This window comes from Neophocaena asiaeorientalis, unplaced genomic scaffold (genome assembly GCF_003031525.2).
Source record: "Neophocaena asiaeorientalis asiaeorientalis breed wild unplaced genomic scaffold, Neophocaena_asiaeorientalis_V1.1 scaffold116, whole genome shotgun sequence".
NCBI classification, from domain to species: Eukaryota; Metazoa; Chordata; class Mammalia; order Artiodactyla; family Phocoenidae; genus Neophocaena; species Neophocaena asiaeorientalis.
In genome coordinates, this window is record NW_020174561.1 from 3,656,950 (window position 1) to 3,684,361 (window position 27,412).

The 27,412-nt window shown below is 38.3% G+C and overlaps 1 protein-coding gene across 9 annotated transcripts in view; it reads left to right on the top strand.

Annotated features, from left to right (window-relative positions):
* CADPS2 (calcium dependent secretion activator 2) overlaps positions 1-27,412 on the top strand; it is a 490,835-nt gene that overhangs the window by 159,105 nt on the left and 304,318 nt on the right. For all 9 annotated transcript variants that reach the window (XM_024757764.1, XM_024757759.1, XM_024757761.1 and 6 more), the window contains exons 4-6: positions 18,424-18,504; positions 21,472-21,708; positions 26,991-27,112. In XM_024757764.1, the coding sequence (XP_024613532.1) occupies positions 18,424-18,504; positions 21,472-21,708; positions 26,991-27,112 (440 nt within the window). The remainder of the gene's footprint in view (positions 1-18,423; positions 18,505-21,471; positions 21,709-26,990; positions 27,113-27,412) is intronic.

Here is a 27,412-nt window from a genome sequence, read left to right on the forward strand (position 1 = left end):
CTAACAAAGTCCTTTCCCCTTTGTTAGGGAAAAGAATCTGGGCGGTATAACAGTGGCTCTTCTCCCCCTCTTCCTGCCAGGTTCCCAAGGGGAACCTTCTTGGATCCTTACCATGAGAACTTGGTGGGGTCACTGGAAGAAAGCCCAGGAAAGTGCAGAAGCCCCTTTATGATTACAACCCCAGGAGTTTCTCACTCTCTGCACTCAGCTTCCAGTAGTTTGTCCGAATTACTAGTCAAATAAGTGGTTCTATATTTCTGGTACCCACTGACTTCTGCTTTAAATGTAGTATCTCTCTGTTTTTCCTGTGTCTCCAGATATTGGGTTAGTGGTTTGCCCTGAAAGCTCAGTTCTCTTGATAAGGGAAGAAAAGTCATTGATTTTCAGCTTGTCCAGCTGTTTATTGTAAAGACAGGAGGCATGACTTCTCCTAAGCTCTTTACATGTCTGAGCTGAAACTAGAGTTCTCTTCAGCTCTGAGATTTGAAAGAAAAGCTTAAAGATTTTTTAATTAACTTAAAGAAATTACAGAAATACTCATAAGTAAGGGAAGAGCTTTCCTTTGGAATAAGAATCATTTTACAGAAATTAAGAAAATGGATTGTTGAGAAAAACAGCTGAGGTTCTTCTTTTCCCCTCAAGGACCTGTCTATCTTGTTTGTTCTTTTGTTGTCTTTCAACAGAGTTTAAAAAAGAAAAGGCTATAGAAATCACAGAAGATAGCCTGCCCTTTATAGGGAAGGAATGGTGTGAGGAGAGGAATTAGTAGAGCAGGGCTCGGGGAAGCAGCTTGGTCTAAAGCTAGCCAAGCTGCGGGTACCTGGCTCCAGGTACATGTTGGTGGAATTTACTCCACTTTCCCTGTGTCTCAGGAAAGGCTTTGAGGCTCTTGCTAACTGTAAAATTCTTGCTTCTGTATTTATTTACCCTGTCTGGTCCCTTGTTCTTGCCAACAGTGTTCTCCTAGGAAATCTCAAAGATGTTTTGTTGCTTCAGGATCCGAAGCTCAGGATAGGAAGCTGCTCTGCTGAGATGTGCAGGTTGGCAACGGCCAGACAGCTCTTGGGGACTCAGAAAGGAAAGGACGTGAATGAGGAGGGATCAGTGCCAGGGCTGCCACCTGAAGCTGACAGAAGCCTCACGTGGTTTTGTAGCCCTTGTCCCAGAGCTGTAGGTTTAGCATCCATAATGGAAAAACAGGAAGCTGTCTTCTGAAGAAGCATAGGTGTTGATATTGCTTCCGGTCAGAGCCAAGAACTTATTAATTTCAAAATTAAGGCATTGAAGAGTTTCCTCTAGGAAACTCTTAAAAGCACTAATTTAGAAGATAGCATGTGTAACAATTAAGTTATGAAACCAGGGATAATTGAAAGAAAAATTATTTACATGTTATCAGAAAAACATAAGAACAACCCACATATGTCATGGATTAGTTCTTGTGCTACTGAAACTGCCTGTCAGATTTTGGATTCTTTGCCTTGAGAATATTGTGTTTGCATTGGTACACATTCATAGAACAAAACACTAAGAAAAGAAGATGATGAAAAGAGCGCAAACTGTAATTCTACAATGAGTAACATAACAATACCAGAATCTGAAATTGTTAGCCATCATTTACTTGAATCAGGATGTTAACGGGGTGAAAGAAGCCCAGTCTGTCAGTAAAGACTTTAATTTCAGAATAACTTGAAGGAAATGCTGTGAATTGCAAATAAATACAGTCATACTTTTAGAGAAATGAAGTTAGTTGATATTAAAGCTATGTGTTTTATAGTCTTAAAAATAATTTTGATTTCACATATTTTTGAATTAAAATATTGTTACTTAAGTGGTACCAGTAATGAATCAGCTTTCCTTGAACAGAAATGAAACGTCTTTTAAAGATTATTTTAAAATACGACAAAGTGTGCTACACTGTGTTTAAATCAGTTCGTGAACCCATTCTCTGTAATCATGTAGAGAATACAGATGGTAACATGGAAAGGAGATCTAGTTATTTGCTAGCTTTAATTTTTGTCAAAGGAAGCACTCTTGTAAATGCCACAGTGGCGTGGTAAGTCCCTGGCTCTACCTTCTTGAGGTTGAGGAGAATGCAGTATTGGGGAGAATTGTGTAATCTTCAGGTGTGTCATGAAGAGGGTTACCAGGATGAGAAGATGCTAAATATTCTGTGTGGGGGGCGAGGGGTGAGCATGTGCTGGTGCGGAGATGTGAAGCAGCCCCTGGCGTCTGGGGGGACCTGCTAGCATAAGGAGGGCTGGGTTGGGGCTGTGGTTTGAGGTGACATTAGCACGTGTGGGTGTGGCTCTTGTAGATTGCAGAGACACGGCAGTCCTAAGTGACCAGAGTCTGAGTAGTGGAATACATAGTGCCATATACACTGTCATTCTCCTCCTTTTACCTTTTCAGAGGATTAATTAACTGAATTTTACAGCCATCTAGATCCTGATCTTTTCTGCCGAAAGCAATCTTCATTAACTTTTCATAATCTCCTTCCATTAACTGAAGAAAGTTTCACCCATGTTTACCCAAGAGTCAAAGCAAGGTTACCTGGAACCTTCCTCTCTAAATAGCGCTCCCACCTGCCCTCACCAAATTCCTTATATTCTGAAGACTGTAAGAACTGTGTTAAGTAATATTACAGAACTGGTTGTGTGTTTGTAAGGAATAAGCAGGAATATTTATGAATGGTTAAAAAGTATAGTGTTCAGGTTTATGATTCCCTTCCCCTAGAAATCTCAAGCTTTGGAGATTAAGCACTTGAGGTCTAGGAATTTAAAAAAAATCAACAGAGGCAATTGCTGTGCTTCCTGCCCCTCTCACTGTGAAAGTCTTCCCCCGGAAGTGCAGGAACCGTGAGGCGTTCTGTTCTGAAGACCCCCTTTCACGGTGTGTAAAGGGAAAATAGGGAGAGATGTGTGAATCGCTCAGAGGAAATTGGTATCTGCCTTTCACTGCCGTCATCTTTTTTCTCAGCTAGTATCATGTGATTGATAATACATTTTAACATAATTTGTCTACTTTGGCAGAAATATAAAAGCACATTCTACAGAGACAATTACATTTGATAACAAAAATCACTTGCAAATCAGGAAAATAAAGCTGAGGAAATGATTGTTAGCAAGGTATATCTTTCCTGTGTGTGTAATTTTTAATCTCCAAATGTCTGAGGAAAATATTCATGTGAATGTCATTAAATAGCAATTGTTATGTTTTAGGAAACGGCAAGGAGCAACTGAAGACCTTAAGACTGATTGGATCGTATAATACCTGACTTTTGAAATTCTGGAGTTGATAATTAGCTATAATATTTATATAAATATTCACTTCCTTTTTAAAAAATAAATGTATCATGATATATAATTGATGAATCTGATTTCAGTTAAATGTGAATCTGATTAGTAATACTGAATCAGTTTCCTCTCTAAAAATGGTTTTTATTTTTTAAATATCTTTATTGGAGTATAATTGCTGTACAATGCTGTGTTACCTTCTGCTGTATAACAAAGTGAATCAGCTATACATATACATATACCCCCATATCCCCTCCCTCTTGCATCTCCCTCCCACCCTCCCTATCCTACCCCTCTAGGCGGTCACAAAGCACCCCCTGTGCTATGCGGCTGCTTCCCACTAGCTAGCTATTTTACATATGGTAGTGTATATATGTCAATGCTACTCTCTCACTGCGTCCCAGCTTACCCTTCCTCCTCCCTGTGTCCTCAAGTCCATTCTCTACATCTGTGTCTTTATTCCTGTCCTGCCCCTAGGTTCCTCAGAACCTTTTTTTTTTTAAGATTCCATATGTATGTGTTAGCACACAGTATTTGTTTTTCTCTTTCTGACTTACTTCACTCTGTATGACAGACTCTAGGTCCATCCACCTCACTACAAATAACTCAATTTTGTTTCTTTTTATGACTGAGGAGTATTCCATTGTATATATGTGCCACATCTTCTTTATCCATTCATCTGTCGGTGGACACTTAGGTTGCTTCCATGTCCTGGCTATTGTAAATAGTGCTGCAATGAACATTCTGGTATGACTCTTTTTGAATTATGGTTTTCTCAGGGTATATGCCCAGTAGTGGGATTGCTGGGTTGTATGGTAGTTCTAGTTCTAGTTTTTTGAGGAACCTCCATACTGTTCTCTATAGTGGCTGTATCAGTTTACATTCCCACCAACAGTGCATGAGGGTTCCCGTTTCTCCACACCCTCTCCAGCGTTTATCGTTTGTAGATTTTTTGATGATGGCCATTCTGACCGGTGTGAGGTGATACCTCATTGCAGTTTTGATTTGCATTTCTCTAGTGATTAGTGAAGTTGAGCATCCTTTCATGTGTTTGTTGGCCATCTGTATGTCTTCTTTGGAGAAATGTCTATTTATGTCTTCTGTCCATTTTTGGATTGGGTTGTTTGTTTTTCTGATATTGGGCTGCATGAGCTGCTTGTGTATTTTGGAGATTAATCCTTTGTCAGTTGCTTCGTTTGCAAATATTTTCTCCCATTCTGAGGGTTGTCTTTTCGTCTTATTTATGCTGTGCAAAAGCTTTTAAGTTTCATTAGGTCCCATTTGTTTATTTTTATTTCCATTTCCATTTCTCTAGAAGGTGGGTCAAAAAGGATCTTGCTGTGATTTATGTCACAGAGTGTTCTCCCTGTGTTTTCCTCTAAGAGTTTTATAGTGTCTAGCCTTACCTTTAGGTCTGTAATCCATAAAAATTGTTTTTATAATTGTGAATACAAGTGTATTATATTCTTAAATCAAGTTATAACTTTTATCTGTGTTGCTTCATTTGACTATGCATTATTTTTTTTTTTTTTTACCTTTGGCCTATGTGTAGAGGAACTACATAAAAATATTTCGAAGTAAGGTTTCTCCTAAAGATGTTTTAACTTATTTCTTCTTTCTCCCAAATCTCATCAGATAAAAATATAGGCTACAGTCAGATATTCCATGCATTTATTTTTAGACTTTTCTTCTTTACTTAGATCTAGCCTATAGAAATTAGGGTTTTATCCCAGCATGTCCACATTTTTTTTTTTTTCTTAATGATAAGAGAACACAAATCTTCATAGATCAGGCATTTTTGTAATAATAATGGAAGGGAAAAGTGTATTTGCCAATACACTTCATGACCTGTTTCCATCTATTAATGAATAAAAGATTATATGAATCTACTGTTCCAACTATAATAATATGAATATTGTTCTTAGGTTTTTCATGGTTGTTAATGAAAATATTCTGTCAACATTAAAATGAAATGTGATAAATATATTTTATACATTGCAAAATGCTTATTGAATACCTTCTAAAAATAACAGTTACTGGGGGAAACAATGAAAATACAAAAATGACAGGATTTTATTCTTTCCCTCAAGGTGTTTGCATGTGGTCAGGAGACAGATATGTAAGTAAAATGTGATGAATGGTATAATTAATCAGTGTGTCTCTGCGGGTGTGTATAGGGCATAATGTGAACACGTGGATGACAGTCTCTTAATTTGATACTGGATGGTTTGCGTGGATTTCTTTAATGCTCCACCCTGGCTCCATATTAGAATGACCTGAGGAGCTTTACAAACCACTGGGTACCTGGGCCCCCACCTCAGACTAAGTGAAACAGTCTGTGGATGTGGGGCCTAAGTGTCTATTTTTTAAAAGCTTCCTACGTGATGCTGAGGCTTAAGGACCCCTGGTCTGACAGTTCATCTGAGGTCTTCATGCCATGGTCATATCTAAGTATAGAGGAGGCTGGGAAACAGTCTAGCTCTCTGCCCAGAAGAAGAAATGATTTGGAAGTCTGGAAACTCAATCCTCTGTTGGAACTTTAATGAAGGTTCTAACAAGGACAATTCCTGAATTTTGGAAGATGTGTAGAAATTCAGCAGACTGGAGGAAAACAACACTTACGAAGGCACGAGGAGAATGAAATGGCTTGGAGTCTATGGGAGATTCATTGTGTGTTTTGGTGGAGTAGCAGATGAAGCTAGAGTTAGGAAAGGACTTGAATGTTAAGGGGCCTCACATGCTAGCTGGAAGAGCTTGGAACTATCACAAGATAGGGAACACTGTTCATCTGTGAGGCAAGGAATGACAGGAACAAGTTGGGGTTCTGGAAAGATCCCTCTCTGTAGTCTAAAGAATGGATTGCATGTGGCCCATCTCCTGCCTCACCCCACCTGTGGGCATGGCGCAGCATTATTAAAAGAGAAGTGGAGGGCTTCCCTGGTGGCGCAGTGGTTGGCAGTCCGCCTGCTGATGCAGGGGACATGGGTTCGTGCCCCGGTCCGGGAAGATCCCACATGCCGCGGAGTGACTGGGCCCGTGAGCCATGGCCGCTGAGCCTGCGCGTCCGGAGCCTGTGCTCAGCAATGGGAGAGGCCACGACAGTGAGAGGCCCGCGTACCAAAAAAAAAAGAAAAAAAAAAAAAAGTGGAACAGGACCTGCATATTAATGTTTTGCGTAGTCATGAGGCTCTGCTCCTTGCCCTGCTGTGGTCCTGTTTTCCTGTGTTGCCTGTGAAGTTCCTAGACAACTGGATTTCACCTGGGTGTCTCGTCACATCCTCTTGGATCCATGCCTTGTACTATGCTTCAGAATTCCTCTGTGCTCCTGTGCTTGGGAGCTTTGGCGTGAGTCAGAACGCTAGACCACCTACTTGCCTTAAAAGGGACATGATGAAAGCCCAGGAATTCAAGCAGAGAAAGGGATCAGCTGGAGTCTGTAGTTTAAGACATACCATTCTCCAGAACTACGAATAACATCCACCTATTCCTCTCACTCACGTTTTATAGAAAAGATAGTATCCTTTGATGGCTGTCTCCCATTTACATTTCCAGCATTTATCTGATGCAGCATTTCTATAAATTGTGGTCTGATGGGGCATCTCTGATGAGGGTGTTCTTTCAATATAGCACCTATTCTGGTCAGCCACTGATCAAGGCTCTCCATATATTGCGGTCCCTCTTCCCATGGAGCAATATTTTGGGGCAGGGGCATATGTGGCAGGGGGCGGGGGGGAATCAAAAGTTCTGTTGTGTACCTGTTAGACGTCACATGTTAGACGTCCATGTGATGGCAGGTGGTAGTTGAATATACAAGTCTGAAATTCCAGTGAGAGGTCAGAGTTGGAGATAAAGATTTGGAAATCATTTTGATAAAGTTAGTGTTTTAATTTAAGTCATGAGACATTATGAAATCATACTGGGAGAGTCTGGGGCTCAAGAAGAAAAAAGGCCAACGACAGAGAGGCCTGGGGATGCCAGGATTTAGAGGCTGCACAAAGGTAAAAGAGCCAGCGAGGAGGGAGGAAACCAGAAAGTGTGGTGTCAGGAAAGCCATGGGAATACATTGCAAGGAGAGAGTTTACCTGTGCCACACAACAACGAAGTGACCCTTGAATTTGTGAAGTGGAAGCCACTGTTGGCTTTGACAAGGGAAGAGTTTTTGGAGTGGTTGGGAGTGAACCTGACTGGAGTGGGTTAAAAGAAGAACCAAGAGGGCTTCCCTGGTGGCGCAGTGGTCGAGAGTCCGCCTGCTGATGCAGGGGACACGGGTTCGTGCCCTGGTCTGGGAAGATCCCACATGCCGTGGAGTGGCTGGGCCCACGAGCTATGGCTGCTGAGCCTGCGCGTCTGGAGCCTGTGCTCTGCAGCGGGAGAGGCCACAACAGTGAGAGGCCCGCATACCGCCAAAAAAAAAGAAGAAGAACCAAGAAAGTAAGAAAGTGGTGTTAATAGGAAAACTTCAGGGAATCAGCTAATATGAAGAATATTATATAGTCAAGAAATTCCTTCTATTTAGTATATTAAATCATTTTATTAAAAAAAAAAATTATTGAGCCCATACCTTACTATGTGTCAGGCTCACAGTATCGGACTTGGTTCTTAATTGTTTATTGCTTTCGGACGTTTAGAAATGTATCTCCCATAAAATCCTGATTTCTTCTGGTAGGTGGTCAGAACAACTTTCTACGAAGTACTTTTTTAAAAAAGCAGTTGGAAAGGGCTGAAGAAAAAGGACTGTATGCTTACGAAGAGTATCCTGTGAATTTGACACTTTTAGATGATTATTGGGGTCATAATATCCTGAACCCTCTTTGTTTAAGACCAGAAAAAAAATTTCTTTTTTCCGTTTTCCCTAATTACCTTAGATAGAGCAGGGCCAACTGATCATTGTCTTAGTAAGATTTTACTTGTGTAATGGGTGGCAGTGATGATTCTAGTTATTTGTTACAAAGTGGTAGAAAGGCCTCTCTTGTTAAATGTGTTTAAATGATGTCATTTCCTGTTTGCAAAGTGTTTTCAGTTGTTTGTTACAAAGTGGTAGAAAGGCCTCTCTTGTTAAATGTGTTTAAATGATGTCATTTCCTGTTTGCAAAGTGTTTTCAGTTGTTTGTTACAAAGTGGTAGAAAGGCCTCTCTTGTTAAATGTGTTTAAATGATGTCATTTCCTGTTTGCAAAGTGTTTTCAGTTGTTTGTTACAAAGTGGTAGAAAGGCCTCTCTTGTTAAATGTGTTTAAATGATGTCATTTCCTGTTTGCAAAGTGTTTTCAGTTGTTTGTTACAAAGTGGTAGAAAGGCCTCTCTTGTTAAATGTGTTTAAATGATGTCATTTCCTGTTTGCAAAGTGTTTTCAGTTGTTTGTTACAAAGTGGTAGAAAGGCCTCTCTTGTTAAATGTGTTTAAATGATGTCATTTCCTGTTTGCAAAGTGTTTTCATGATTCTTTTGTGAAGGTCTCCAGGTGAAGGAGGCTGACATCTTGTTTCACGAAGCCTCAGAAGTTTGTGCACTCACTATGTACATGGTATGGTACTAAAGGAATAGTATTTGAAAAATATAGATAGGTTGCTACCCTGTTTTGTTTGAGAAACCAGATGCTATTAGGATTGTTGCCCTGAAAAATACTGCAGTGATAAAAACACGGATTCGCTATGCTTATTTTGAGTTTCCCTTTCAGTTTTTCACATAGGTCAGCTCTTCTTTCCACTGTACATCCATGGCAAACTGCTGAATCTGAAACTTCTCAAACTCAACAGGTTCAAAGTGCTCTTTTTTTCTCATCTCAAACCTGGTTCTATTTATGTATGTTCAGCTTTCTGACTCAACACCGGGAGCCATTCGTGTTTATTGCCTTCCCAGTCCAAACAGTAATCTGGTACTGCTACTTTCTCCATTATGTTGCAGTGTCTGCTCTTGTCTTCCACAACCATCCGCATAGCTGGAAACTTCAGTACCTCTCATATGGAGCGTGACAGTAACCTCTCACCTGCTTCCTCCCTTCTAATCCTACATGTTTTATTGCCATATTAATATTATTGAAGCACCATCCTGTTCTCATCATGACCCAGCTTTGAACAGGGAGAAAAAATATGGCTCCTCTGTTAACAGAATGAAGTTCGTAGCCCTTGGCTAGGCTTTCAACACCTGTGGCATTCAGCCTGGCCCTCACCTGCCTTTCTATGTTCTTTCCCATATTCTTCCCCACGTGACGATTCTTTACACACCCCCTGTGCCAGGTGAGCCGAAGCACTCCCTGTTCCTTATCTACACCCTGTATTTTCTTGAATTTTAATTTTGTCTCACTTCATTCTCTTCACTTGGAATCCCCCTTCTCTGTTCTTAAAGAATCAAGCGAAATTCCTCCTCCACAAAGCCTGCTGTGCTCCTGCCTTCACTCATTTTTCTTAAATATTGTGGGAGAGGGGAAAATCCGTGAGGAATGTATAATTCCCTAGCATACCCAAAAGCTTGTGATATTATACTTTGTATTATAGATACTTATACATGGCTCTCTTATTGCATTGTAACAACTTGAACATAGGATAAATATTAAAATCCTTTTACCGTAAATTGTCCAGTAATATTTAACGTGTTTCCTGTTGTGGGCCCTCATGGCAAGTGACTGACAGAATGGAAACTGAGGGTGAGGTGTCGTGAAGGAGAGGGAGGTGGTTACGTTGAACCCTGGGGTCAAACTATAGGATTCAGACCCTGGCCCTGCCGAGTATGAACTGTGTGACCTTGATCCTGGAAAATTGTTTAAACCTGTCTGTGCTTTAGATTTTTTCATTACTAACCTGGGATGATGATAGGAACTCCTTCCATATGGTTGCTCTGAGGTTTAAATGTAATGATGTTTACAAACACTTAGAACGTTTCCTGACATACAGTGCTGTATAAATTCACCTCTTACTAGTCCTGATGAGGCTAAAGTTCTAATCTGCTCTGACAGCGTCCTCTAAAGTCGCTGATAGTGTCTGTGTTATTTTACTTAGTGCTAAAATCTCTCCGTTTCATCCTTATTAATGTGAATGTATATTCAATTATTTTATTGAGGGAAATATAGTTAGTAAATAATTGCTTGAAAATGTTAGCTCATGACTTCTGTCTAGAAGATAAAATGTTAATACCAAATGGAATCCTAAGGAAAATTTCAGGATGTGCAAAAATTTGCGAAGTTATACCTACCATTTTTTAGGCAATAATGTATGCATAGTCTCCAGGCTATCGAAGTCCCCTGGTTTTTATGTTTGAAGTTAAGTTCTTGTGTTCTTACTTTTGAACATTTTTTTCCATTACTTAATATAGTTTAGTTCAGTTCACATAGGCTAATTTTATATCTCATTAACTTGTTCATCTTTTTCCTACTTTTAAGTAGTATTCAAAGGGAAGTGTGGTTTGGGAAATGCAATTTTAAGACTCTCAGAACTGTTCTCTGAGAAGCTGTGGCAGAACTGCTCTTTCCGAGCCAGGTTTCTTATGCACAGTTTAGCAAGTAGACGTGAGAGTGATCTTTACAGGCTCTGCCTTTAGCAGCCAAGTGCTCCCTGACTCAGATGTAACAGCATCCAGGCAATGCGTCCCTCTTGAGAATACGGGGATCACTTCACTTCCTCGTGCTCTTTGTGCTGCACGAAGTTGCAGAAAGAATTTTAGTTAGCTTGGAGTTGCTGGCTAATTGTCATTGATCAGATAGCGGGAAGGAAGGACTTTTTTGCTTCTGTTTTTGAGGGAGGTTGCCTCATGGAAGATGGGTCAGTCTGGAGGGATGTTAGGGTCCAAGAACCTTTCAAATACAGGTGGAATTATTCCTTGCATTTACATTAAAACTGGGACTGGTTACGGGAATCCCACCATTGGAGATGGATTGGTTTAGGCCTCTTATTAGGGTGATAGGGTGAGCTAACAAGGGTCATATATTGTGGTGTGAGGTAGGGGTCATAAATATCTGAGAAGTTGAATAATGAGAAGACTACTACGAAAGACATATTGTCAGGTAGTACCTGCTTTGTTACCCAGTAGGTAGGCAGGTAGTCTTCTCAGAAGATTTGGAGATTGATCTGGACAATGAAGGTAGGTAAGAAGAGCACCCCAGGCAGGAGAAACATACACAACGTATATGATTGGGGAAATGTAATATGTTTTGTATATAATGAGCAAACTAATTTGTATAAATAATGCAAGTATCCAAGAGGTTAAAAAGTGAGATTGGTACAAAATAGGGTGGACCTGAAAACTAAGCTGAGATGTTTGAGTATCATTCTTTCTCATTCATATCCACTTATTTTCATTCACTTCCACCCATACTTCCATCCACCTGCCCTTTACCCCTCCTCCTCTTCTAAGATGTTAGCCTGATCAAGGGTAGTGAGAATCATGTGTAGAAATGGGGCAGCCATGAAGAAGAGTGGATTGTAAAGAAGGACACTTCAGTCTTAGCTGAGGCCATTGTTGGATGCCTGAAAGGAAAGACCTTGCCTTCAACTGGAGATAGAGAACTGGGACTCAGGAGAGAGGCCAGAGCTATGTGCTGAGTTATGTTATGACATCATATACAACAGCAGACACTCTGTCTAGAACAGCTAAGGACCAACTGTGTGTGCTTATGGGCTGAGAGAATGAGGGGGCTCAGCACAGAAAACAGAGCAGGAACAATCAGTACTCTATCTTCACGATAAGTAATTTGATTCAAGTGATGGTAGAAAATTAACAAATTTATTGATGAAGTAAATGAATTTGCTAATTCTTAATACAGCTTTTGACCAGGGTTTTTAGGCTATGTTGCAAAATCCATGCATATTTGGCACTGTCAAATAAGTCAAACACTGGGCTGTGAGAAAATTATAATGTTGGGTGGAGTGTTCTTTTGGAATTGGGGTTAGGTTTGTGCAAATTCATTCTCATGATGTATTATGTCTAGATCACCAGATTTATAGATGATATAAACAGAATAATCAGCAAATGAATTAATCTCACGGAAAACACTATTTATGTAACAGTGCAAATCCTAGTGTACTTGTATATTTCATACTAAAAGATAAAGGTGAATGTTATAAGAAAGTAACAGAATATAATTTGTTTGAAAAGAGATATGCCATAATTGGACTGGGGACTCAGAAAAGAACTAATTTTTCTTTCAGTGGGAGAAGCGTACAATTGACTGGGGTTAGCGCAAACAAAGGCATCATTATGGGAAAACACAGCTATTAATCCCCATTTTTAGTGATTGACAATATTAATGTGAAGACAGTTATCCTGGTTCTAGAAAATAGATTAATCATAGAGGGCAATGATGCTAAACAGTGCTATGAAAAGTGCTTTTTTAGAAGACTTTTTTTTTCTCTTTAAGATATGAGCAAATTTAACGAATTTGAGTATTTGATGTTTGTAGTTTTTACAGCGTTAGAAGAATGATATCAGATGCTATAAAATGAAGCTGTCGGGTAAAACTTGGTAAGGTTGTTCTTATGTGGTTTAAAATTTTCTTACCTGTAAGATAGTTGGCCACCAATGAAGTCTTTGGGTCTTCCCAAGGACTTCTGCGAAGGGAGATTTGTTGATTTCTGAGACCTTCTCTTCTCAGAACTGTTTCCACGGAACTTGAGAGGACTGGGGCCCAGAGAGCCCAGGGTTTGAGATTTGCAAGTCAAGACTAATAGATGTGGCATCAGATCAGTATTTTCTCTATTCCTCAAAGTCCATTTTTTAATATTTCCATTTTAGCAAATTCATCCTGATATTATCAACCAGGAAAAACATCTCTTCCATCACTGATTTCCCGCACTCCTTGATCAGTAGCTTTCTGGTGGCAATTCTATTCTGTTTTAAATGCTGTTTTTACTGTTTTCTGTATGAAATGTGAACTCCTGGAAGGCCACTACTTCTGCAGCTACAGAATAGCTTTCAGTAGTGCTTGCTGTACAGTAGGTGTAGAAAAAACATAGAGTTAGTAAAGTAATTGTGAGCCATTCAGTCAACATTGTTCAGAGCCTATGTCTTAGTGTCCTTTAATGAAGAATTTAACAAATCTTCGAAAGGGTAAGGTTGATGATGTGTAGGCCTGTGGTGGCCATTTTCCATTGCTTATGTTTGAGAAGCCAGACAGCCTCTTCTAGAAGAAATGAATAGAGACTTCTATAAAGAAGTTTCTCCTAGAGCCATGGTTCTTTACCTCTTTTGAGTTAACCACCCCTTTGGGTAAGCTATGGAATTCAAACAATTCCTCAAGGAGAAAAGTGCATATCTCTCCAAATTTTGCTCCCAACTTGAATGGTTCAGACTCCTGAAGGTCCAGGTTAAGAACTTCATAGCCAAGAGAATTCTGAATTTGGAAACAGCAATCCCTGTGTAATGAACAGGCGGAAAATAAAAGTACTGAATATTTGTCAAGACATTGAAATATTTTGATAATTAAAGTGATAAAATGTTCTGTATAATAGATACTCAAGGCATTGCAGAGAATAAAGATATGTTTAGGCATCTGTTATGGTCAGGGTTGAATGACCCTCTTTCAAAGACCTGGAAAACATTCTGTGCCAGGCAAGAATATCTGTGAAGTATAAGTAATCTATTGTCATATAAAGTGTTGTAATCAGGAATTTAAAGTAAAAGAAAATGAAATTAAAAGATGTCCTTGTGGAGTGAGGACTTGTCTCTGGCCTCTACCACCAACTCCATGGTCCCCAAATTATCCCCATTGTCTTTATCTCAGTGTGCAAAACCAAGTTTTCAGAAAAGAAAAGATTATTTTCACCATAATGATGTATACAACTGTATTGACAAAGTGAAATGCACTTCAAGTGGCTAGAGATACACTACACCACGCAAAAAAAGAGTCTTGGCCAAGGAGTAAGAGTACCTGGATTTGGTCTGCCTTCAACTATGTGATTCTGGGTTTCACTACATAACTCTAATTGGATTGGTTGTGGGCTGTGAAAGAAAGAGAGAGGTCAAAGATGAGACCTAGGTTTTGGGCTTGAACAAATGGTAAATAGGTGTGCCATTTATATGACATGGCATTACTCACGGAAGGAGTGATTTAGGTGGGGAAATGGCAATCAGAATTCCATTTGGGGCATGTTAAATGCAATGTGCCTTGTCTTCATGCAGGTTGAAATGGTAGGTAGGCAGTTGAAAATAACAGACTGGCCCTCTGGTGAGAGGTTGGAGCTATAAATACATACTTGGGAGTTATCAGTGAATAGATGCTGTTTATGGCCATGCACTTTGAGGAAAGCACCTAGGCAGTGAACGTGTAGATTAAAGAGGTCTGTGGCTCCAATCCATTGTTTATAAATGTTAATCTCTCGTGCATGGGAGCACATCTCCAGTTTAATAATGGAAATTAAAATCTATTTGCCTTATTAAATTTATTTTTAAACATTCTGAAAATGAGGTACATTGTATAAAACTAACCAACTGGGGATTGGGTGGAGGAAGTGGGTGTGGTGATAAAAGGGCAACATATGGTGTTAAAACTGTTCAGTGTCTTGACTGTGGTGACTGAGTGAACCTAGACAGATAATAAATTGTATAGAAATCCATACAAATGAGTGTGCATAAAACTAAGGAAACTGGAATAGGATGGATGACTGTATCAATCAGTATTCTGGTTGTACATGATGGTCTAGTTTTGTAAGATGTTACCATTGAGGGAAACTGGGCAGTGTACAATAGATATCTCTCAATTATTTCTTACAACTGCATGTGAAACTGCAGTTATCTCAACTGAGGAGTCAACCTTTAAGAAAGCATTCATAATCCTAAAGATGCTACCAGAAAACTACTAGAGCTAATCAGTGAATTTCGTAAAGTAGCAGGATACAAAATTAATGCACAGAAATCTCTTGCCTTCCTATACACTAATGATGAAAAATCTGAAAGTGAAATTAAGAAAACACTCCCATTTCCCATTGCAACAAAAAGAATAAAATATCTAGCAATAAACCTAAGGAGACAAAAGACCTGTATGCAGAAAACTATAAGACACTGATGAAAGGAATTAAAGGTGATACAAACAGATGGAGAGATATACCATGTTCTTGGATTAGAAGAATCAACAGTGTGTAAATGACTATACTACCCAAAGCAATCTACAGATTCAGTGTGATCCCTATCAAACTACCAGTGGCATTTTTCACAGAACTAGGACAAAAAATTTCACAATTTGTATGGAAACACAGAAGACCCCAAATAACCAAAGCAATCTTGAGAAAGAAAAACACAGCTGGAGGAATCAGGCTCCCTGACCTCAGATTAAAAGGCTAAGCTGGGATAAAGTGAGAGAGTGAACATATATGGACATGTATACACTACCAAACGTAAAATTGATAGCTAGTGGGAAGCAGCCGCATAGCACCGGGAGGTCAGCTCGGTGCTTTGTGACCACCTAGAGAGGTGGGATAGGGAGGGTGGGAGGCAGGGAGACCCAAGAGGGAGGAGATCTGGGGATATATGTATATGTATAGCTGATTCACTTTGTTATAAAGCAGAAACTAACACACCATTGTAAAGCAATTATACTCCAATAAAGATGTTTAAAAAAAAAAGCATTCATAAAAATTAAATAAAAAAAAAAATTATATAAACTTTCAACTGTGTTTGAGTTTCGTAATACTCAAAAGAAAACAAAACATATGGCACATGGAATGGTAAACTAAAATTCTTACTTATAGTTAACCAGCTGATTTACCTCCTTGAATTCTGTCTAGCATTACATAAAACAAAGACAACCAGTAAAAAGTTTTATTGGTTGTCTTTATTATATTAGCTTTTCCTCTTTTTTTTGTAAACATGTTTGGGAGTATGCTTTTCTAGTTTCACAGAAACGGCACTGTAGTCATCAGTCACATTTCAGGCTCTGGTTGCTGTTAACGGACAGTTCAGTACAGTAATGCTGTGCTTTTCTTTGTCTATATGTTTTCAGACAAATGCAGTTAAGACATTAATATTTTTTTAAAGTAGTAGAAAACTCTGATAAAGAAAACACTTGCAGACTGCAGAAGTGACTCAAACAATTCCATTTAAAGTTAAATAAGAACTGTTAATATGAAGATACAAATAGTTAAAGATGTTAAATCATATTTTGTGGTGAAATATGAAGGAGAAGTTTTAAGGTTTTAAGATGTTAAATGCTATTTCTTGGTGGAACTGTAACTCTTCACTGCAAGTAACCATTTTATTTTTTGTGGAAAAATATTTATCAGCATTTAAGCAAAATGAGAAGACACCCCATGTTACGTTTACTGTATTTGAGGTATTGTAGTTAGGGTTCTTACACATAATTTTTGTTTTTAGGACCTTGATTTCGGTTACCTGGAATAGGCATTTACCATCTATTTTTTTCCTTAATAATTTTGTTAGTTTTTAATGTAAGTCATTTTGACTTCAGATGCAGTGAACAGAGAGACTTGTTTCTGTTTGATTTTGAATATGAATCAATTAAAATAAAAAGTGTATTTTTTTTTGAGATGACATAGCAACTCCTTTACAACAAGGATTTAGTTTAAGAAAATCTTTGCTATTTAAAAACTTGTTTTTAAATAAACTTGATTTTTTTATATAAACTTGGGAACATTTTTTGGAAAGGTGACCTTAGATCTGTTAAACAAACAGATAGATGGATTGATATAGAGGGACAGGTAGACTTCCTTATGTCCCTCTTAACCTGTTTGTGATGGAGACAGGCACAGTGACCTTTCCAAAGTCCTGCTTAAAACCTCTCGGTGAAATCCCGGTGCTATAGGAACCAATTGCAACCTCCCTAATTTGCCTGAGAAGAGTAGGCGTATAAGGTAGTCCCACCTCTCTCTCCAGCCCCATCTCTCATGAACCTTCCCTTCTTCCCCCTCTCCCCCCATTTCATTCCCCAAACCACTGTCTGCTCTCACCTCCAGACATTTGGTGCCCTCTTACTGGAGCACCTACCCTTCTTCTTGACCCTTCATATACATTCTGACACCACCATCCTACTGACCTGCTTTGCCCCTACTCATCTTTTTCAGAATTTTTCTTATTAAGGCTATTTTTTTAAATGTAACATGGTAAATTTGTAGTTCTTCAGCAAATGGACAAGTTAATCTGTATTCTCCTGGGTGTTTAATGTTGTACTCAGTACTAATCCAATTTTTAGATGGACTTTTACTAAAGTATGGTTGTAGTGTTTGGTCTAGGCTTCTTAATGAGGGAAGTGGGAGAGGGGAAGGAATTAAAGAGAAACATTGGCCTTGTTCACATCTGTAACCCACCCAGTGCAGCCCACACTGTGCCTGGCCCATAGGACTGCCTCGATTTAAGAGGTCTTAATGAACTAGTACAGGGAGATAGAAGGAATCATGAGGAAAAGTTAAAAGAGGTTATAGAAAAAGTTAAGGATTATGTCAGTGGAGAAGTTAAAGTAATATTCCATGTAGATGGAAATATCTATAAAAATGAGGATAGCATGCTAAGCTTTCAATCAAATTTAGAATAAGAGAGTGGAATTCTAACGTGGTGCCGGTCTGTGAAGGGATTTCTTGGCAGTATGAGCCTGTTGGTACTAGAATGAGGAGCATATGAAGACCTAAATGGTAGAAAGTTATAGCAATCAATCAAATAGTGCCTTGGTAGTTTAGCACAAATAAAAACTTACTATAAAAATGAAGGAAATATTTTTTGGAAGATCAAGGAAAAAAGTGAAACATTACTCAGTATCTCACTCTCCAGAAATGCATTCTGGGAATTTGAAAGAACAAAGCAAGAGATTTATCTATTTTGAACTATTTAGGACTGACCTTAATGAAGGCAGAAGGATGGCCTGAATAAACTTAATGACAGCTTAATGCATCCTCAAGGAAACAAGGACTTCTTGGTTTAGCTCTGTTGTGGACAGGTTGGGCAAAGAATTATTATAATTAGATTTTTTGGTAAGCTGAGCTATTAACCTTAGAGATTTATTACCTTTTTTGTGAGCAAACCACAATGAAAAGTGCCCAAGAAATTTAGAGTGTCAATCTAATTAAACAACTTTCTGTATTCTCAGTAGGTAGTTGAGAGAATTTATAAAGTTTTTTCAGAGTCATTTTGTCTTTGCTTTAATCTGTAGGTCACTGCCATTAAGTAATCATGTATGTGTGATTTCTGTTTTGTTTTTAAGTTGGATAATGCAGATGAACAAGCAGCCCAGATCAGAAGGGAACTTGATGGTCGTTTGCAATTGGCAGAGAAAATGGCAAAGGTAAATTGTTAACTTTGATATACTGTACCACATTTCTTTCTGTACTTAGATTTCTGTGAGCTGAAAGAGTTTTGTATAGATAAAGCCAGAATAATTTTATTTTCTCATGCATACCTCTTAAGCCCAGGTACCTGAATGCATATTATCTAAAATGGAGCACATTATCTATTTTACATATCCATCCTTATATAAGATGTTTAAATTCAGTGATAACTTTTGTAGATTATTCTTAAAGCAATGCCTGAATTTCTCAAACTGCCAGACTTAGAAGAATTTTAATACTGCACTAAGCATAATATAATCAGAGAGAAAACCATCCTGCCTGCAGAATCATACAATATATTCCGAAGTATCTAGCACAGTGCTTGGCACACAGTGGTGTCAACTAATATTTGAATGGTTGAAAAATATAATTTGAAGTTTCTAGTACAGAGTCTCATAGGGCATATTGAATACAATATTTTGTTTACTTTTATTTATACAATCATTGTGTGAACAGAAATAGATTTCAAACAAAAGCCATGAGTTTCTTTTTACTTCTGAGGACTCTTTGTCTAAATCATTCTCCAGTAAATTGATGCATTAATTTACTTCAGTGGTAAAAATAAAATTTTAGTCTCTTAAAATAGACTTGAGGTTATAATGCTGTTGATCGGAGAATAAGATTTTTTTCCTTTTGCTAAATGAAAAATGTGAGTATTTGATAGACTCTCCCTCCCTCCCTCTGTGTCTGTCTCTGTCCCTGTCTCTCTGAAGAATCCTCTCTGTTGGGGATTTTTCTTCATTTTAAAAACTTTAGGCATAACATGTATATAGCAAAGTGCACAGATCTTAAGTTTACAGCTTGATGAGTGTGTATGCGCCCTGTATTAACCACCTCCCAAATCAAGATAGTGAACTTTTCCAGCACTTTAAGGAGATATATCCCATACTGCATGTGACTATTGTCACATGATTGTACTCAGTGTATAATTAATGAACACACTAGTTAGATGTTAAAACTAGTCTGAAGGTCATTTGAAAAGTAGGTGTTTTTAGGCAAAATTAAAGTAAGATTCAAATATTAGATATAAAAGTGGTTAAAAAAAAACTGGTTAATTTCCAACAGGGATTTAAACTATAACCATTGGATTATCTTAGTCACCAGACACACATTATTTATATCTTTACCAGACAAAATTCTACAAAGTAACGTGTGACTTCACTTGTAAACAGGATCTTTAATCAATGTAAACGGTAAATTGAACTAGGTACATTTCCCCCACATGGTCCTTGGATGGCCTTTGCTCACATATGACGTTGGAAGGACCTGTTCCCTCACCTTTTTGCCTTATATCTGAGTTTTGGATGCTTTTTATGACAGCTTTTAAAATTAGTCCACAAATGTAAAAATGTTTTTATGCTTTATCTTTTTCCTCTTTTGCATGTATTGAAAAACTATCCAAAACATTATTCCCTGCATCCCCAAAGGAAACCAAGTTATTATATAACTGAGTAGTTATGTGTTTTTCCTGAGGATGCAAACTTACTGTGTGGGAATGTTGCTTCAAGCTATAGAGGAATATTAAAAGGATACTTAAGAATCTTCCTTGGGAGAGTTTATTATGGATGTAGATATTTAATCTCTCTGTGATATAAATACACAATTTTAACATTGATTATATGTAAGTTATTTTAAAAGAAATATGTCAAGGTTATATTGGGGGAAAAGAAAAACAGGTGGTCCAGGACTCTGGGACTGATTCATGAGGTGGTGCCAGATGCTCCTTTCCAGCCCATGAACAAACTGGTGCAAGTGAGTCAGACCAGGGGCAGGTTGATGAATGCATTGTGGATGTATTCCATTCACCCTGGAGATGGGGATTTCTTAGGTAACAGTTTGAATGGTGCCAAAGGAGACAGTAGTAAAGGCATTGATTTTTCTGGAACATTAGGCAGTCATTCATTTGAATGATGGCAGCTTGAGGCTGTCATCCCCCAGCCAGTTTTATACCGCTGTCATTACATTACATCGCATTTCCCATCATAAAGCTGTATACCCTCTACCTTTCAGAGAGAAGACCTAAGTGCCAGGCTGTCAGAGGTTAAAGAAAGAGCCAAGAGTATGAGGAAACCTCACTTGCTATTTGTGGGGATGTAAATGGGCATAACCTTCTCTAAGGGCAATTTGGCAATAGCTGTTAATATCTATCTAAGTATCAATACTTGGAATGTCCTTTTAACTGAGTGAAGGAAACAGAAGTCTGATTGCAGAGGTCTGAGGACTGAATGGCAACACTCATGTAATTTGGGAAGAAAATTGAATCTCCTAATTTGATATTATTACTTTTTCATGTACAGCTTTTATCATAAATTTACATTAGGCTTTAAACTTAATTTTTTCTAAACCTTTACTAAAAAACTGAATTTATGGCAATAAGGGATCTTGATACATTTGTATGACATGAAAGTTAACTAATTTTAGAAGTATGGCCATATTTCTATTTCATAGTAAAGGTTTTTCAATTTGAATGCCTAACACATCAGTGGTATGAAAGAGAGATACTGTTAAAATGTTTGTTTCTTAACAGTCAGAGCAGTATATACTGAACATTCTTCTTATAGACCAGTTGTTCCAAGTATTTCAAAGATATCAGTGGCTAATTAAGATTCATCTATACACTAAAACTTTTACATGTATGATTTTTAGAGTTGGTTTTTCCCTTAAATAAATACCATATCAAAAATAAAGTTAAGCTGAAAATGTATATCATGTGATTCATTTTTTATGATAATGATCCTCCATAAGGTAGATAAGGTACAGTTAAATATAATCAAAATTGCCAAAGCCTGAGGCTTTTAAAGCCTAGGGTATCATTGAGCATCACAATTTCTAAGACAGTCGAGTATATATCCATCATATAATCTTTTACGATAAAATTGAAATATGACTTGTGTAACATTATTATTTTAAAAATTATTTTCAAGGAAAGAAAATTCCCCAGATTTATAGCAAAAGAGATGGAGAATATGTATATAGAAGAGTTGCGGTCTTCAGTGAATTTGCTAATGGCCAATTTGGAGAGTCTTCCAGTTTCGAAAGGTGGTCCAGAATTTAAATTACAAAAATTAAAACGTTCGCAGAATTCTGCCTTTTTGGACATAGGAGATGAGAATGAGATTCAGCTGTCAAAGTCCGACGTGGTGCTGTCATTCACCTTAGAGGTAAGTGGCTTTATCCCGCGTTTGCTTCCGGCAGTGTAAATGAGGCTACAGGGTCATTTCCGCTGACCTTGGTGGTAACGTTTCAAATTTAAAGCAATGTAATATATTTTGAAGAAGTTAAATTATTCTTCATTTGCTAGACAATCAGAGTGTGAATGCAAATTAATGCAAATTGTGCTTTAAACATAACAGTGGTGTTAGGGTTAAATAATAAAATAATACAAGTTTTGAGGCAAGTGTTCTTGGTGCCACCTAGGCTGGTGGAAATTTATTGGTAGAGTAAGCACTGAAACACGCTTGAGTGGAAATAGGATTTAAACACATAATTGAATTCTCTGTAATTTGGAAACTCCTTTCAAGCTTTTGGTTATTCTTGTTTTTAATCTGCTTTAACTACGAGATCATCTTTCTAGAATCAAATCGCATAAACCAGCTGTAATGTACAGTATTGGGTACTATAGATGATGAGAAGTAAAGACTTCTGCCTTTCTAGGATTTGCCGTTTCTTTACAGGTACAGTAAATATCATTAAAAAGAAGCGAGAATAAATGTTGTGCATTTAAAATTGTGTTCCCCAAGACTTCAGAGTTTCATCTCTTTTATACAGATCACTGGAAACCAAAGACATTGATCCCTGACCCCTTCTACTGCTCCCTGTGGATATTTTTCATGATGGCATTTCCTCACTGCTAAACTCTGTATATGGGCTGATCCATGGATATGTGTATGGGTTTATACCCAACACCCACACATATGCTTGCAATATCCAGCTTAAATTTTTAGCCTCTCAAAAATTCAAGCTTGTAACTCCCTTCTTGCATTGTTATGTACTCTCTCTGCTAGGTCCCAGTACTGCTATTTGAGTTTGCTCGTTGACAAAGCAAAATATGTGGAGTCTTAGGAGGTACAGCTTTAGATTTTTTTTTTGATACCTCTTACACTTGGCTTGCTTTGTTTATGGCAGAAAAAGCAAATGTCTGCTTCTGTTCTTTCCTCCACTTACTCAACTCTAAGAGAAATTCAAGCTTGAGGATAAGACAACTGCCTGTCTTTCTTCCCTTCCAGGCTAACATTTTCTTTGTAGGTTAGTAGATTCAATTCAGTGTCAGGGTAGAAATAGGAGATTTTCTTCTGACTCCATACCCAGTTCAGGGATTAGCTAATAACTTTGCCAAGTGGCTTTGTTCCTGGGTTTCTTCTCAATCTCTTTAACCTCATAACCTCAGGATGTTTAATTTGAAACTACATAGTATCTCAGGTGTAGAATTTCCCAATCATTCCTGCGTCAGGTTTCCTGCCAACTAAAATGAAAACTGCCAACTCTTTTTTTCTTAAGGTTTTGTACAAAACAAAGTCAATTATTTAATTACAGTCTAACTTTTTCTAACAAGAGTTTGGCATTTAAATTCATTAATAATAAAAAATAATTTGGAAAGCAAATGATTTGTGTAATGTTTAAACCTACCATTATCTCTATAAGCATGCAGAACTGAAAACAGTTCAAAACACTTTCTCTTTTCTGTTGTTTAAAAATCTTACACCATTGTTAAGTAATTAGCTTTTATGAATTCTCTTTCCCTTTTTTTTTTTTTTTTCTGCGTCACATGGGCCCCTCACTGCTTCGGCCCCTCCCGCCGCGGAGCACAGACTCACAACGCACAGCCCCAGCGGCCATGGCTCACGGGCCCAGCCGCTCCGCGGCATGTGGGATCTTCCCAGACCGGGGCACGAACCCGCGTCCCCTGCATAGGCAGGCGGACTCCCAACCACTGCGCCACCACCCTTTTGAAAACAAAATTATGCTCATGAGTTAGTTTTTCTGTGAAACTATGAATTGTTATTCTGTGCTTCATTGCCAGTATGTTAAACAGGGTTGTTCAGTTAGCAATAAAAGGGTGTTAGGAGGAAGAAATGAGTTAAAACTTCATTTTGCCATGGTCTGAGAAGCTTCCATATTTTTACAATCGTTTTGACATCCTCTGTTACTAGGTCTATATAAGGCAGATATTCTCCTATCATGGCATAGTACAGATCTGTTCCATGTTGCCTACAGTATTTTAAAGAGGAGTTGTGTCTCACAACAAAATGATGTCTCTTTCAGGGCAGACTACACAGTGCTTGTCCATGGGACACCTGAGGGAATGGACCAGGTACCTCCTCCAGCCCCAAGGCCTCTGACCTCAGCCTAGCTAAATTGAATAATTATCTCTCACCCATTATCCAGACCTCGCTCATCAGACACCAGATTTTAGCCTAAGAAAACTCTGAAGGGCAAGCAGTTAATCCATTTTAAGGGTTTCACATTTCATCCGTCAGGCTGGTCCAGTGGAGAAGGAGTTTTTCTAGGAACTGAAGTCTGAGTCAAATGAATAAGTGCAGATTTGAAACACTGCTAAAAATTTTATCATTTCTTTAAAATTTCTACGCACTCCTCCCTTCTTGCACCACACCACCTAACATATAAATCAGTTATTTATTATATTTATTATTCATTATCTGGCTTTCTCTACTAGAATGTAAGCTCTAGGAAGTTAAAGTCTTTTTTTTTCTTTTTTGTTTACTGAGGTATCCCAGGAGCCTAAAACAGTGCCAACAGCCTAAAACAGTTGACTCAATAATTGTTTATTGAATTGGGAACTTTGATGGTATCAAAACACAGCAGTTAGCCTCACAAGATTACTCTTATGTCTCTTCATTTATGAAGCCTTCAGAGAGACTTATAAAGCAAGAGACAAGCTAACTCACAAAACACTAAGCTAAACAATGGTATGTTACACTTTAATATTCAAGTAAGGTTAGGAAAACGTTAATCCGTGAAGTTATGAGTCTGTTGTCAGGGGAATGGTGTCAGTGGCGTGAATATAGTTGATGTTCACACTGAGTGCTTTAGGGCCGGCAGACCCTGTGACCTCCTCTGTGTTTGGAGGTACGTGTGTGGTCCCCCTATTCACCATACTGCTCAGCTGCCTTTACCCACAACCCGCACATGCCTGAGTGCCATGTAACTCTGTGGGCGGACAATGCATTATTCAGAAGCGTGTTATCTGGTTTCATATTTTGTACATGCCTCCCTTCTTTATGCTTGTCGAATAACTTTGTTTTATCCTGATTACATCAGTTATCCAGAGATCTGGGAAGAAAAGGCAGAACACAGATCAGTTTTATTTTCTGTAGTTTCATTATCAAGTTTTACTGGCAATTGGTTGAAACAGTTGCCTAAGGTAACTTAGGTTAGTTGATGGTCCATGGAATTCTTAGCTGCCTTTATCATTAATGATTGAGACTAGTTGCACTTTTCAAACTCCTTTTGGAAGTCAGATCTGTAGAACTGTGTTTTATTTACTTATATGTGTGGATTCATAACAGAAGTTACGTCTTTTGAAAGTGGCAATTTCTGCAGGATAGAACATTCCCGGAACAGATGGGAGCATTGTTTTGAGGGACAGAAAACTGTTTCACAACTCGTATGTTTTAGGAGATCCTGTTTATAGTAGCTTTGTAGTAGAGGTGACAGAAATAGTGTTAAGCAGATGCTTCCTTTCTTCTCTCTTGCACTTTGGCTATTAAACACGCTACAGAAAGAGATGCAGGACAAACAGTCATATTCCCATATAGGAACCAGTGCCATCAAGATTTCTAGATTTATCTTGTGTACTCAATTCTGCTTCATGTTTAGTACTTCATCTAAACTTCCTTGAGTATTAGAGCAACTGTGAAAACTGTTACTATTATCTATTAATTCTCATAGTCTGTTTTCAGTTGTCTTCATTTTAATTCATATGTTGGTATGCATTTCAGTGTGACAAAATGACAAAAGCATTGATTGAGGGAGGAAAATGGTTCTGAATTTGACCCATATTGTTTGGTGATCAGTTTCCCATATGTTTTTATGAAAAAATGCAACAAAAATAATAGGCATTTGTATTTACAAAAAAAAAGCTGTTGTACCAGAACTGAAAGGAAGAAAACTTCTTTTAAGATGGTTTGTTCCTTTGAGGCTTTTTGCCTGAACTTTCATATCAGAACTCTATGAAGAGTGTAATGATTTTCATAATGTATTAAAAGATCAATAAATGACACACATCTTATTTTTGTTTTGTTTTGTTTTGTTTTTGCGGTACGCGGGCCTCTCACTGTTGTGGCCTCTCCCGTTGCGGAGCACAGGCTCCGGACGTGCAGGCTCAGCGGCCATGGCTCATGGGCCCAGCCGCTCCTCAGCATGTGGGATCTTCCCAGACCGGGGCACGAACCCACGTCCCCTGCATCGGCAGGCAGACTCTCAACCACTGCGCCACCAGGGAAGCCCCGACACACATCTTTTTAGTGGATATTTTGGTAGCTACATGGCATGAATGATGCTATTAATCTTGTTTATACATATACAACAGGAGATCAATACATGTGCATGTATAAAAAGGTCATTGAATATATTAATTTTGAGAATTTAGGAAACTTCATGATGCAAGTTTTGATTTTAAAAAACTATTATAAATGATACTTAGTTATATTTTATGTGTACATCCAGTAAGAATGTTAGGTTACAGTATTTTAAGATTGGCAGTCTTTTATACAGACATAAAAAGCACACTTGAAAACTATGTTTCCCTTTCCCCCAGGAGTTACAAATATATAAGGTAATATCAGTCTTTCCACCCTTTTCCAGTAGACTGCATCAAATTGGTATATACCTTTAATGGATGGGGAAAATTGTTTTCCTTGTCAAGTTAATAGTAAGATATTCATTGCCAAGTTATATTTTCCATATTTTCATAAGGTAAACAGTGGCTATGAAGAAAATTCTTTTATCAATGCTAGTAGTCATATAAAATAAGTGAACATAGAAATTTTCTGACGTCATGTATCGATATCAATGAATTGGTGTGATGGTGACAGTGTCTACCAGTCGCCTTATGTGGAATTCAACCTGAATCCTTTTAACACATGCACTGAATTTTCATTAATAATTCTGCTTTGCCTCGTGCAGACCTGCCATAATTTCTTTTCAGGCTCTGAGTTTATATCTCACTTACTTCATTGTGGCTCATATTTAGAGACTTGAATCTCTTATAACTGGCAGGAGATGCGTCTTCAGATACCAGACTTTCTCAAAATGTTACTTGCCTTCCATGAATAAAGGTGGATTATAAAGAAGATAAAATACCATGATATTGCCAGATAATGTTATCAGTTGGTCTTCCTAATCATATGTAGTTCATACTGCCATCTCTATTGCTAAGTGTTGTCAACTTGACGAATCAGTGAAACATTTTTCTTATCCTTAGATTGTCATAATGGAAGTGGAAGGTTTGAAGTCAGTCGCTCCCAATCGAATTGTTTACTGTACAATGGAAGTGGAAGGAGGAGAAAAACTGCAGACAGACCAGGCGGAAGCCTCAAGGCCACAGTAAGCCAGCTGAAAAAAATGTGTTTTTCTTCCCTCTTTTTTTTTTTTTTTTGCGGTACGCGGGCCTCTCACTGTTGTGGCCTCTCCCGTTGCGGAGCACAGGCTCCGGACGCGCAGGCTCAGTGGCCATGGCTCACGGGCCCAGCCGCTCCGTGGCATGTGGGATCTTCCCGCACCGGGGCACGAACCCGTGTCCCCTGCATCGGCAGGCGGACTCTCAACCACTGCGCCACCAGGGAAGCCTCTCTTCCCTCTTGAAGAAATGTGCTTTATCTCTTTGAAGAATCGTATGGTTTTACA